General features: G+C 38.6%; 1 protein-coding gene across 1 annotated transcript in view; it reads left to right on the top strand.

Annotated features, from left to right (window-relative positions):
- Positions 1-908: 908 nt before the first annotated feature.
- znf385a (zinc finger protein 385A) overlaps positions 909-13,601 on the top strand; it is a 72,598-nt gene continuing 59,905 nt past the window's right edge. Inside the window, exon 1 of the mRNA XM_043225148.1 lies at positions 909-1,234. Within this exon, the coding sequence (XP_043081083.1) occupies positions 1,108-1,234 (127 nt within the window). The 5' untranslated portion in view covers positions 909-1,107. The remainder of the gene's footprint in view (positions 1,235-13,601) is intronic.

Below are 13,601 nucleotides of genomic sequence, written 5' to 3'. Positions count from 1 at the left end.
TAAAAAGTAATAAGAATTGCTGTTGCTGTTTTATTGATAGATAAATAAACAAATAATAACTAACTAACTAGCAAATATTAAAGATATATCACATATCAATCAATATTTTAAATATAAATTGTGTTCTACTGTGTTAGTAAGATGTTTTTTAGTTATTTTTAACCTAGTTATAATAACCCAACTTCAGTTTGAAATTAATCAGAAATTAATAAAAAACATGATTCCTTGAATTGTTAAAAATTATCTTTTTATTGCTAAAGTTATCTGTTTTTGCAAATTAACTCTCTCTCTCTCTCTCTCTCTATATATATATATATATATATATATATATATATATATATATATTAAAATTACTAATTGTCATTTTTATTTTAATAACTTAAAAAGTTATTGGCAATTTTTTTTTAAATATAATCAAATAATCTTCTCTTAAGACATTTGCATGTACAACCTCGAATGAACTGATTGAAAATCATTTGCATGGCTGAAATATTCATATTATTCACTGGCTTTTTCTTTTACTTCAGAATATTGCCGATATCCTCCATTTAACATGGAAAGCAAAAAAAGGCCCCGTTTGTCACTTTTGGAGCTCCAGTATTAAAAAAAAAAATTTGTTATGCAACGACAGAGTTCTATATTATAACATGAGCCTTGAATGTTCCAGTTGGAAGCACCACTCCTGAGAAGGATTAAAGTCGGGTTAAATCTTCCCAGCTATCAGGTGTGTGTCTCACATTGCCCAGCCTATACCTCTCTCCCTCTTCATCCCAATCCATGTTTCATTGACACTTGACTCTTCGCTCTCTCACTCTCTCTCACCCACTCCCTCCTTCTTCTCTTCGCTCTCCTCCTCTCCCCTTCCTCACACGGTTGTCCTTACTTATTAAGGTCCTGGTGTGATTATCTGCTGGAATCTCTTGCACTTGTCCCGTATTGTCAGTGTGGTGAGATTGAGAGTGGGATGGGCTAAAAGAGGGAAATGCCTGTCTCTGTGTGACTCTGTGATACTTTGTGCAGGAGACACTCCCGTAAATTCATCAGGACTATTCTGACTCCAAATATTCCTGGAGCCTCCAAAAACTGTGTCTGGACGCTCCGTTGTTCATGCCAGCAAAGGTTTCTACGGGGAGTTTGTGGTGTCAGGGTGCCAGTGGAAAGACCCTCGGAGGCAGAAAGAGGAGACGTGAGGACGGGAAACAGTCAGAGGAAGAGGGTTTAATGTGGGGTACAGGTAAGAACATCCACTAATATCTATTTCTGTTTGCAGTCTCAAGTGAACGCATTTTCCCTGGAGATCCTTTTTGCTGCATGGGCAGAAATGTACAGCATTCGTGTATGTTGCGTGTATAACGCACTAAGAACACTGAAGCTTATTTATATTTTCAGGGTTAAAATTATTCGTGTACTATGGCATTTACGATATACATAGCATGCAAGACATACGTTAATAGTTTAGGAGATACGATACATCTCATGGAGTGACCGGCATCTAGTCTTCCTAATTTAGTCACGTCAATGTTGTCATTAAAAAGATTGTATTTCATGAAGAACTGCACACTTCTCTTGGACATTTGCACTGACATTTACTGTATGTGCTTCCTCTTTTCTCTTCATCAGCAATAAGAAAGCAAACGTTCAACAGTTTTGTCATAGCTTTCATTATTCTCACTAGTAAAGCCAAAATGAATTTTATTTAAAATGTACATGCAATGGGTCTTTTGTGTGTGTGTGTGTGTGTGTGTGTGTGTGTGTGTGTGTGTGTGTGTGTGTGTGTGTGTGCATGCCTGTAGGCTATGTGTTAATGTGTGTGCTTAATTGAGTGTGCTAACAATTTCAGAAGAAATATTACCCACAGCCATAAATGAACTATGTTCTGGCAAAAATACACCTAAAATGACCACTGAAATGTACATTTGCTCATGGATAACACTTTACTTTAGCAATGTGAAGGACATAAAAAAAAAGTTACAAACTCTGATTTTATTATTATTTTTTAATATCTGCATATGTATTTCAAATAAACAGGAGCATTGAAGGTCAGCCTGTTTCTTTAGGACTTAACCAGTGTCCTCACTTTGTGAACTTGAACTATGCAGGAAAGCGCATTTATTTTTAACATCGTTTATTTATATGTTTCCAGTTGTTAGACCGACTCGACAAAATGAGTCGCTTTTTAATACGATCATCCAAACAATCTTCCGCTCAACGTATTTGACACGACCTCGTCATAAATCAGATCGCTGTGAATCTCTCGAGATGAACGTGCGCACGTATAAGTGCGTATAGGTGCAAGCGTCTATATGTACAAGTCTGGATGTTTGCTGATATAGACCAGTGTAGACACGGTATTAGCAGGCTCTCTGTCTTCTGCCAAAGGTGTGAAATTAGCATCTCTGTGTGAGAGAGAGTGACAGTCAACTTCAACATTCCCCTCATACGCCGAGCTGGAAAAGCACACAGGCTCTCCAGTTGGAAATGTCTCACCCCTCCAACAGCTTTCTAGAAATATTTCCTTCTTGTTGCACAGGAACCTAACTGATATGGATCCACTCTTGATCAATACGGTCTAATTTTAGTGTGATCATCCACTGTCATGCAAACGGATACTCATATGCCGGCTGCTGGCTCTGTGCTTTTCAAGGGCGTTGAAGCCGAACCGTGAAGGTCTTACGCATATTTAATGAATATCAAAATAAAACCTTTTAACCTTGCGCTAGGCGTGCGTTATTTTTATTAACTAAATTCGATTTGATACATGTAGAAGACAATGCTGACTACGTTTTTTTAAAAAAAGGAATCGACACAAATGTGATGAACACTAAATGTCAGATAAGCACGTTGAAATGTCAAATTTATTAATAGACAGCGCTTTTTATTTCCTGTTCATATAGCTGATGTTTTTCCCTTTTGCACTTTAAGTCTGGGTTATTTTTTATTTGGTGAGCTGGGTCTGGACGTCCCTTTGACCTTTCAGCGAAGTCTCTAAATTCACCACCCATGCGCCAGCACACACTGCTGGTGATATATACAGTATGTTTTCAGAGCGCATGGCACATACACCCTCAATGCATAAAAGACATGATCATTTTAACAGAAAGAACAGAGAGGAAGGAGACGGTTAGAGATAGGCTGTGAATTACTGAATGATCACTGGTGCAGATTTGAGTCATTTAGAATGGTGATTTAAAGAATACTAAATTTGTCTCTGTATCTTTATAAGAAAATGTATGCAATATTTTTTTTGCAGCAAAAATCAGCTTGTCTTACTGTTTGCTATTGTACCGAAAGGTATCGGTGCTTCTACTGGCACTAACTGATATCACAAGATTTGTTCAACAGGATTTGACCTGAATTTGAATGCCAAATTTGCAATTTGTTGAATTTTATTTTTTCATGACTTATAGCTAATTTTTGTTTCCAATGTAAATCGCAAAATGATTTTTTGACCATACTTATTTTCTGTGATTTTTTTTTGTGCCGATAAAAATGTATATTATGGGAAATGATTATCCTTTGATATGAGAATTATTATATAAAAATTGTAGCTAACAAATTCATTACATTTTACATTGTTATGTAATGCAATCAGACTACTTTTAGGTCAATTTTAGATTGCTGTTTACCTATTTTCCTAAGTTGCCAATCACATTGATGCAATAATCTTATACCATATTGATATAAGAATACAAAGAGTAGGAAAATATATTTGTTTAAATAACATAAAGTGCATTTTACATTACATTACTTTCCCAAAATGTAGTTTGCTTCATAATTTTAACTAAATCATAAAAAAAATGGAAAATTAAAATTATTTTAGAATAACATCAATCAAAATAAATACAAAAATGGCAAAAAATAAGATGACAAAAAAAGTTTGGGAATAATACAACAAAATAATAATGGGCTTAATTTATGTATATTAAAACTGTATATATGTCCACAAAAGCGGAAGACTCGTATAAGCAGTAGGCTATTTTAGAAAGAAACATTTAAAAGATGAAAAAGGATTTATTGAATATTATGTGAATAACATAAAATAAAACTGCCTGATTATTTTGAAATAAAATTAAATCTAATCACAAGTACTTAATGTTTGGAATCTGAATACATGTAGTCAGTTACTACCCAGCACTATTTATACGTCCCTTTCCCCTCCAGAATGCCTGTTTGGTCTGTTCTTAGTAGCATGTTAAGAACTGATTATGATGAAAGATCTGTTAGTACACAGATTTTTACAACTGGGCTTCACCCTATCCCTAGATATACTGTATCTATGTCTGCTGAACTAGCCAACTCAAAGTCCAGATTTAATTTCTTGTGCTCTGGTCTCTCAATAAACACATTAAAAATAGAACCTCAATATTCGAATATATCCACGGGCCTCCAGCCAGACAGGGAAGCCTTCACCATGCCCCTAAAATGTTTTTGGCCCCGATCCTCCTAACACATGGAGCCTTTCCCTGCAGCTGGGCTGTAATCTCAACACGGAAAGCTCTATTTCTCTCTCTGGCTCTCTCCATCTTTGATCTGGTCCTGAGTACGGTGTTTAATTTTGCATGCCAGTTCCAGGTTTGTTTGTGTCCCGGGTTTATGTCCCTGATTTGCCCTGCGGGAGGTGGCTCGGTGCTTGCGTGAGAGGCTTGGTTTAGTTTGCAAGGCTTGGTTTGCAGTCTGGAGGCAGTCCAGACTGCTGCATTACAGTAGTGTGTATGTTTGGGGATGTGACTCCCCAAGGCTCTATGTAAAAATAGCTCTCTAAATAAATCATAATTCTGTGTAATCGTTTCTTTTAAGAGAGAGAGAGTGAAATATGACATAGCGGGCATGCTCGAATCCTCAAGGATGATTACCTACTATATATTCAAATGTTAGAGTTAATAAGCATCATATGTGTGTGTGTGTGTGTGTGTGTGTGTGTGTGTGTGTGTGTGTGTGTGGTAATTATATATGATAAACTAAGGGTACATCTACCATTTTCTCATTCAGAATAAAGAGACAAAAGATACATTATTTAAATGATTAATATGTAAAAAAATCATTGTTATGCTGATTCTTGTATGTAACAGCAGTTCTTAACCTGCAGAGGGCAGCAAAGCGCTTTAGCCTCTGCTGTAGGGGTTACACAGTCAGGAGCTTTAGAACAATGAGAAGGACTGTAGAGCAGGAGTCAAGGCCCTGTCCTTTGAGTCTGAGTGTGTCGCAGTGCAGGTTTATTCTGGCAGTGGGCTTTTATGGTTGACTGGTGGCAAGCGGAGGTGTTTCAGGCTCTCTCTCTCTCTCACACACACACACACACACACACTCTCTTCCTCTGTGTCCTCCATATGGTTGCAGGGATATAGACAGATTATAGGCTTCACACAGCTGCACTTGACTTACATTCTTGACTCTTGGCCTAGCGTGGCCTCGTATGATCCTGTGTCTTATTCTGACCAGAATTTGGAAATATTTGGACATTTCTAGTTCACTACTGTTCCTTAAAATTAACAGTGTTACAATCTGTGAATTAAAAGAGGCAATTTACAGTTTAGTGCGTTCTGAACAGAGAGTTTGTTTTATTGTAAAATGATTTTAAAGTGAGCCTTTTCTGCAGTTTACATCATTAGGCCTGTAGGGGGCGACAAGTGATTTTTTTGTGTATTAGCCTATGAAGGAGCGAATTATTCATTCGTTCAAATACACACTTTTCTCTTGTGTGAAAATCTGATATGTCTGGATAAATATACCGCTGTACTAGTGCTACGATTTCTGTCTTTACATGACAGAAACGTGCTAGCAGTGAGTCATTGAATCGTTCGCGTACTCAACCGATTCGTTCTGAATCACTCGGCGATGTTCTGTCTTCGTTTGGAGCTAGTTTCGTTTGTGGAGCAAAAACAGACGTTTCAGCTGAATTACTTCGACTAAAATGTAAGTTACTCATATTAACTTATTGTTTTAGTGATGAATAAAGGTGGGTTATGCCACCTTCTGACTGCTGTTGTGCTTCAGTGTTTCCTTCATGAGGATATGTGGACTTTCTTCTACGCTTTGCGTGAGGTGTTCATGTTCTGTCGTCCTATTTATGTAATATTGACGTGTGTGAACCTCAATGTCTTGTTGGTTGTCATAACGATACTGCTCTTAAATAAGTCTACGGGCCACCCTCAGTTCGTTCACTGACAGGTCTGATGCTTTTTGAACTTTAAAATGACGAGGAGTCTTTTGACTGTTAACTTCCGGTAGTAAGGCCACACAGTCAAAATGGTAGCTCATACTTTTTACATTTGGAAGAACAGAAATTATGATCCTAACTTTTTCTTGTTGTTTTATGGTTGCTTCATGAATAATTGTTTTTGTTTTTTTTGGTGATCAACTTTTTATTATCTTTTGCATACAACATCCATGCCAAACAGCAACATACATCCAATGAAGCCACATATTCCACCAAGAGACAGAAGGGAGAGATAGAGAAAAAAAAACATAAATAAAGTGATAAATAAAAATAAATAGACAAATTATTTATTCATACAGTCCCGTATTGTAGAACCGAAACATCAATTGTACTTTATTTGACCTTATTAATTTGTGCTGTTGTACGTTCACAGGCCACAAATAATTATGATTCATGCCTTTTTTATGTAAATAATCTAGTTGTCTGCCTATATAAAAGCTATCCATGAGCATTATCAAAAGTTTGGAAGAGCCGGGATCAATTTTTTAAAAACTGACTGTGTTCCTCTGAAAGAATATACAAAAATATACACCTAGGATGGCTTTGGGGTGAGTAAAATATGGGGTAGTTTGAATGCTTGGGTGAACTATTCCTTTAATGACTCCATGGTAGTGATACAATTCTGTTGTACCAGAGCTGTCAAACACAGAAAGAGCTAATTGAGTTATTCAAGTAACAATTTTGGGATTTGGAAGTTACTGTAGGTAACTTTTTTTCTTGACTCTCATCTATCCATCCATTTCTTCACACCTGTTCTTTGATAGCCATTCTCCTCACGCTGTGACTATACCCATCCTAGACTTCACACACACACACACACACACATGGAGCCAGGGGGTGCAAAAGGATCCCCATTCTTGGATTTCACCCTCTCATCATGACATCCATTAAAGTCCTGCTGGGTCCCAGTCCCTAGCGGGTAGACAGCACATTAGCGCTTGGACCATTGAGCTCAACAAGGCCCTGCTCTGAATTATTGATCTCAACACAACTAATGAGGAAACCCTATCCCCTCTTTTGATGAGACACACACACACACACATGGTCACACTACTGTTTGAGCTCTGCATTGCCGTCCACACCGGCACACTGTCCACCCAGCCGTCACTCGGTTTGCCAGGACTGGTCTGGCCCATTTAATCAACCTGTTTATCAGTGCTTTGACATTCACAGGCTCAGATGGCCTTAGTGAAAAGACCAGGACTGTGTTTCACAAAAGAATCGCAAGCATATGTAGATTGTAGAAACCTTTGCCACTAATGGTCTTGATAATCAACTTCACAATGCTTTTGGGAAATGCAGTTAGATGAGTGTGAATTTTTATGCTGGTCCAAACTAGTCATTTCTTCCATTTTTTTTCATTTAGATTATCATGTAATACTCACTTAACCCCTAATAATTTTAAATGTTAATAATTTAATAGCACTAAATAGCACTTAAATGTAATTTTGAGTGTATCATTTTAATGTACACCATAGTGGCTGTTATCAGCCATGACATAATTATTGGCTTGTCATATTGGCCAACCCTAAAAATGGTATTGCTTATGCTGGTAGTTAAGAAGCCTGGTTCAGAAATGAGTTTAATTCCATGGCAATTTGAATTTCCAGTAGAATTAAAATTCATTGCAATTCAAATAAATTATTATAATCCAAATTAATGTAGTTCTTATTTGGTCAAAACAAGTGCCGAATATTGGCATGATAACCTTGTTTGAAAGCTTTAAAAAGTTCTTATAGTTCTTATAAGAACTCTTCATTTCCTGGAGTGCTTTTTAAGAAAATAAATTCCACATCCTGTCATCCTGATTTAAAGTTCATTCCACTTCTTGTGGGATGTTTCCAAATCAATCCAAATTCACATTTATAATTTAAAAAGGTTGTCAATTCTTAAATTCTAAATTAGACTAAGCCTGATAGGGACTCTAGCATACCAGCATCCAAAGCCTATCATATCTCAACAGGACGTTGCTTTGCTTTAGTTTTGTCACCATTTGCGTCCACAGTTAAAGAACTGGGATTCATGACCTTCCTCTTGACCTTTACAAAGTGAATGATTAGGCAAAGCTCCAATAATAAGCAGTTAATCAGTAAAGATCAGTATAAAGACCTCACCTGTATCGGTGTGTTTACCCATTGGTGTATCAGGGCACACACATGAGTCCATCCTCATTATGAGTTGTTTGCTCAGGTGCTGGTCTAATAGTGTGTATGAGTGCCCTCCAGGATCAGATGACGGTGTGTGCGCGCGAATGTGCGTGTAATGCACCTGTATACTTAAAATAATGGAGCTGATACGTCCGATTTCCCCCACCCTCCTTTATTCTCTGTCTCTGTCTCTGTGCAGTGCACTATCAAGAGTGTCAGCCAGCCTCCTTAGTATTCACATCCCTACTCGCTGACTTACTGCACAAGCCAGAGACAACAGAGGAGAGAGAAAGAGAGAGAGAGACAGACAGAGAGAGAGAGGAGGGAAAAGGAACAAACAGGAAGACAAAATAAAAGATCGCAATTTTTCTAGCCCCTGGCTCAAGCGTGCATAGTGTGTGTGCTAGTATATGGCTTCAGAGAATTAATTTTTGCCGCCTCTTTTCTTCTCTGGCGTTTTTTAAATGCTTGATTCACCCCTGCAGCATGGCTTTCCTCCTTCGCCTGCCATAAGCTCCATAAACTGTTGTCTGTAGCGAGCCGAATCGCTTACATACCGAAGATGTACAATTTTAAATTCTTTATGAGGTGCATTTCTAACCCGAAAATGACACGTTTTGAAACTGACCCAGTTGCGCTTAATAAGACTGCGGCTTGTGTCGGTGTCTCTCTGTCTTTGTTAGTTTCTCTGCCTCTCTCATTCTTCCTTCCAGTCTTTTCTCTGTGTCACTCCATGTCTCCTCATCCCTCTGTCAGTTTGAATTTAGTTTAATCTCCCCCTCCTCCTCCTGATTCCTTCGCTCTGTCGCTCTCTGTTTCATCTCTTCCGAGCGCTTCGGCTCTTTTCTCATATTTCCCCAAACTATCGAGAAAAGCTTTCAGTAACGAATATTTCCTGCAACAGAGGGAGTAAAGGAGAGCCTCGGGGGGTGCGGAGAGGACGTTAATCCCCTTACAAGTTCACCGTCACAGGGTTGAAAAGGGAACGAGAAGAGGAGTGCGAGATACAGAAGTGACCACCACCATCGCGACTGCCATGAGCAGACCGATTATGAGAGTGAAAGAGATGGAGGGAAAAATTGAGCGAGAGAGAGAGTGTGTGGCAATGCTTCCATGCTTTCCACTCTGCAGGATGACAAGCGGCTGCTGCCTCTCCAATTGGTTGGGACTGCCACCAATCAGAGCGCAGACAGGGAAGGTGCCTTTAGGTTATACCCAACCCCAAAAACAAGAAGCGGGGAGAGAGAGAGAGATAGAGATAGAGAAAAGAGAGAGAGAGAGAGCGCAGCGCAGACACCGGCTTGACTGTGCTATTGAGGCATTTCTTCATGGTATCTGAGAAATGTTCCTGTTGAAGGGAAACTGTTCATCTTCTGTCTGCTGTAGAGAAGCACGGTGCGTCCCAGTGCACCTACAGGGATTTCGGCTCATTCACTGACCATTGGGCATTTCTGACCCCCCTCCAACCCTTGTATCGGGACCATCCCCCACATTGCCCTCTGACTCACCTGAGAGAAGACGGGAGAAGACCCGCAGATCCCTCCCCTTAGAATTCTGCTTGTTCACCTGGAGAGAGAGGACATACCAGATACAGGATGGACAACAGCTATGCTCTCTCTCACGCTGCACTGGCTGCTTGACTCACTTCTGGTTCGGAAGAGAGACGCGGAGAGGAGCGCTGAGAAGAACTTGTGCTCCCCTGGATTAGAATTTGAGGAGAGCTGGTCCTGATCGCAGGAGCGAGGCTTTTAGGATGATTTTGGGTAAGTTCTCCACAGATTCTTCTCCAAAGCTTTGTGTTCAAAATGGGTTTTTTGGGAAACATCAACTCTTTGATCAAGCTCTTAACTTCCTTAACGCCATTCTTTTCAACTTATGTAGACCTGATGTGCATGTATTGAATCATAGTGGCTTCTTCGAGATGAATTTTGGATGATGAAGGTCACAGTTGTAGCAGCGGGTGTACAGCAGTACAAGCTGTTTCACCCTTGGTCAGACTCCCGCTGCCCGTTCTCAGAGAGATTTTGACACTCAAATATAAAAACAGAAAGGTTTAAGACCTAAAGGAACAAAACAAACCACTTCCTAAGTTGAACTTCCTGAGGTGTACTTTATGGCAGGTTATGGCAGGATACATCCAGTTGTATTTTGTTTTGTTTTTTGTATTGATTTGTTGGCTTACCACTGCATTCTTTGTGCAAATCGTTGCTTATTATTAACATGATCGCAATTGGGATGCACTATAAAAATTCTGACCAATGCCGATATGTTGATAATTATTTTAATGTTATGGCCTATAACAATAGATGACTGATATTATTATATTATTATAATTTTTGGTAACACTTTACAATAAGGTGTCAGTTGTTTACATTAGTTAATGTATTAAGTAACGTGAACAAACATAGAACGATGCAGTTTTTATACTATTTATTAATCTTTGTTAATGTTAGTTAATGACAATACAATAATTCATGTTAGTTGCATTAACAATGCGTTAACTAATGTTAACAAACACAACTTGTCTTTTTAATAATACCTTATTAAATCCTGAAATTAATTTGAACTAAAATGAATAGATGCTGTACAAGTTTTGTTCATTCTTAGTTCATGCTGTAATGTTAACCTTATTGTAAAGTGTTACCTTACTTTTTGTGTATTTGATATTAGCAGAAAACCGATATGGTAACGATATCTTGTGCATTTAGGAATTTTCAGGAATTTTTAATCAAATATATCATCAGCTCAGTTCTGAAATTAAACCTATAAACAACCTTAACAGTTTATTAATTTTGAGCATGAGAAATTTTTACAGTCTTTTGGGTGCTTCTGGAGAGTTCCTCCATTGCTCTAGGCTGTAGACGTGTGTGTGTGTGTGTGTGTGTATGGTGACTAGAGGCTGCAGCATCTGAGCCAGCTCATATTCCTGCAGGGGTTGTGTGAATATAGTCTCTGCACTCTATTGCAACAACACAATTGTTTCGGACAGTTGCTGTTGTGTGGCTTAGCTCTAGGTATTTTAGATTAAGATAATGGGTCTCTTTTAGTGTACCTGTAACATACCTGTGTGTTGCTGTGCTGTAAACGTGTTGCTGTGTGTGTTTGTTTGTGTAACGCTCTGTGAGGGAACACCAGTTGAGGCCACATTGTTTAACGCATGCCTGGGCTAATTTAACAGCCGGGCTGCTACACTTCTCGCCGGCATTTTCCTCAGGGCATGTTTTCCAGGGAGCCAAGCATAATGATTATAGGGCTTGTAATGTGTGATCTGTCTGCTCTATGTGTGTGTGTGTGCATATGCCATTATTACTATAGACAGAAAGGATTTATAGTTGCAGTATATGGTTATGCACCACAATCAACCTCATGTTTGCTGTCTTTAGAATGGGCTTTAGAATCTGCAGAATGGGCTGACTTGTGAAATATCCTCAGAAATAGAGTTTAAAAAAAATCTAGAATTTTTTTATTATTATTTTCAAGGATCGTTCACCTAAAAACTATTTTAAAGAATGCAAAAGGAGTAATTTAGCTAAATGGATGGAAGCCAGGAACAGCCACGGTCTCCATTTACTTTCATTCTTGGGCATTCATCTAAACTTCTCCTTTTTCTTGCATGTGAACAAAAAAGTCTTGTTTATTCAGAAATTATATATATGTGGTAATAATGTATTTTTTTTTTTTTAGTTTAATTAACAAATTGAATCATAAACTCGAGAATGTAAATTCTAAACCCATTTTCAGATTGGGTGCGCTTCACCTAAAAAAAATATCATTTTATTTATTTTGTGTGCTTGAATTTGGTCTCGATAAACAACCAGAAACTCACAGATGTGCTGCTCCATTCCCATCAAAAGGCAGGAATGATGTTTGTGACTGGAGAGATGGGCTAATGGCTTCATTAACCCATCTGATTACAGCTGCGTCTATCCAATCCAATCAGTCACGTCTGACAACGAATGTTTTCAAGTAGGCTACTTCGTCTGACAGAGAAATGTTTTCAAGCACTCCATCAGCATCTGTGTGTTCATTACCACATTTCCATCCATATGCCTTTTTAAAAAATAAGACTCAGACTATTAATAAATGAATGCTTGATTTTTGTTTTTACGTAATTGTGCTAGGTGTTGCTGTGACCTCGTGTTTAAGGACACATCTGCATATAAAAATCTCATTGCCGCATTTAAAGATAAACGATTCATTCTGCTATAATGCAGACTTGCAGCTAATTTTATTACTCATTTATTTGTTTTAATGTAGGCTGTTGGTATTTTGAACAAAGTCTTTTGTCATTGTGGTGACCTTTAGATTGCAGATGTACTCAGGACGCCACATCTCTGCATTATTTTACAGTCCAGTAAACAAAAACAATGTCATACACTTCAGCGGACAACACACTACATTATACGAGCTGTAGTGCGACGCAAAACAATCCTTTTATGAACATCCTTTATCGGGCAGAGTGTGTGTGATGACTCATTTAGAGTCCTTATCTAAATATACTCTGAATGACCTTGACCAGATCCCTTTCCTCTTTTTTAACCTGCTTTTAGACCTTTGACATCAAAAACGATAACTGTTTTATGCACACTAAAGCATTACTGTTCTGTTTATTATAAGCCAACGGTGCAGTTATGTATGTCACCTGCCACTTTAAATTCTTTACAGTGAGATTGAAGCTTGAAGTTCTCGAATTTTTTACATCTTTTCGTGTGAGAGGTGAGCAGGTTGTGGCATTTGTTACGCAGTTGACTCTGGTAGTAGACTTCTGCAGTGTATACAGACCATGCGCTGCCATAGATACACACATGCGGACACGCATCGATTCTCATGAGCCGTGGCATGCCGCCTGGTCCCCAGTGTTTTCATCGGCAGGACTGAGACAAAGAGTGGGGTTGGCTGCTGAAGGAGAGGTGAGTAACCCGAGCAGCAGCAGCCCCGCGATGTGCATTCACTGCCGCCTGCCCAGTGTGGAGTTTCTATTGTGGCCAGTCAGTCAGAATAACCCCCCCAACCCTTTTGCTCCACGCACACCTGCACACCTGTCTGAGCTCACACACATATAAGTAAAGCTCTCAGAGCAAATTCGTTTCAAGGAGTAGTGCCCAAAACTCAAAGTACGGTCATTATTTACTCCTTGTATTTCATTAGTGGTCTAATTTCACTTCTGATCTATTTTTATACAAAGCTGTACAGTAGCTTTATTTACGTTTATCCGAATCGTTCAAGGTATGCATTTT

This window comes from Puntigrus tetrazona, chromosome 23, assembly GCF_018831695.1.
Source record: "Puntigrus tetrazona isolate hp1 chromosome 23, ASM1883169v1, whole genome shotgun sequence".
NCBI lineage: Eukaryota > Metazoa > Chordata > Actinopteri > Cypriniformes > Cyprinidae > Puntigrus > Puntigrus tetrazona.
Note: the sequence above shows the minus strand (reverse complement) of the source record. Positions and strands in the feature narration are given on the sequence as shown.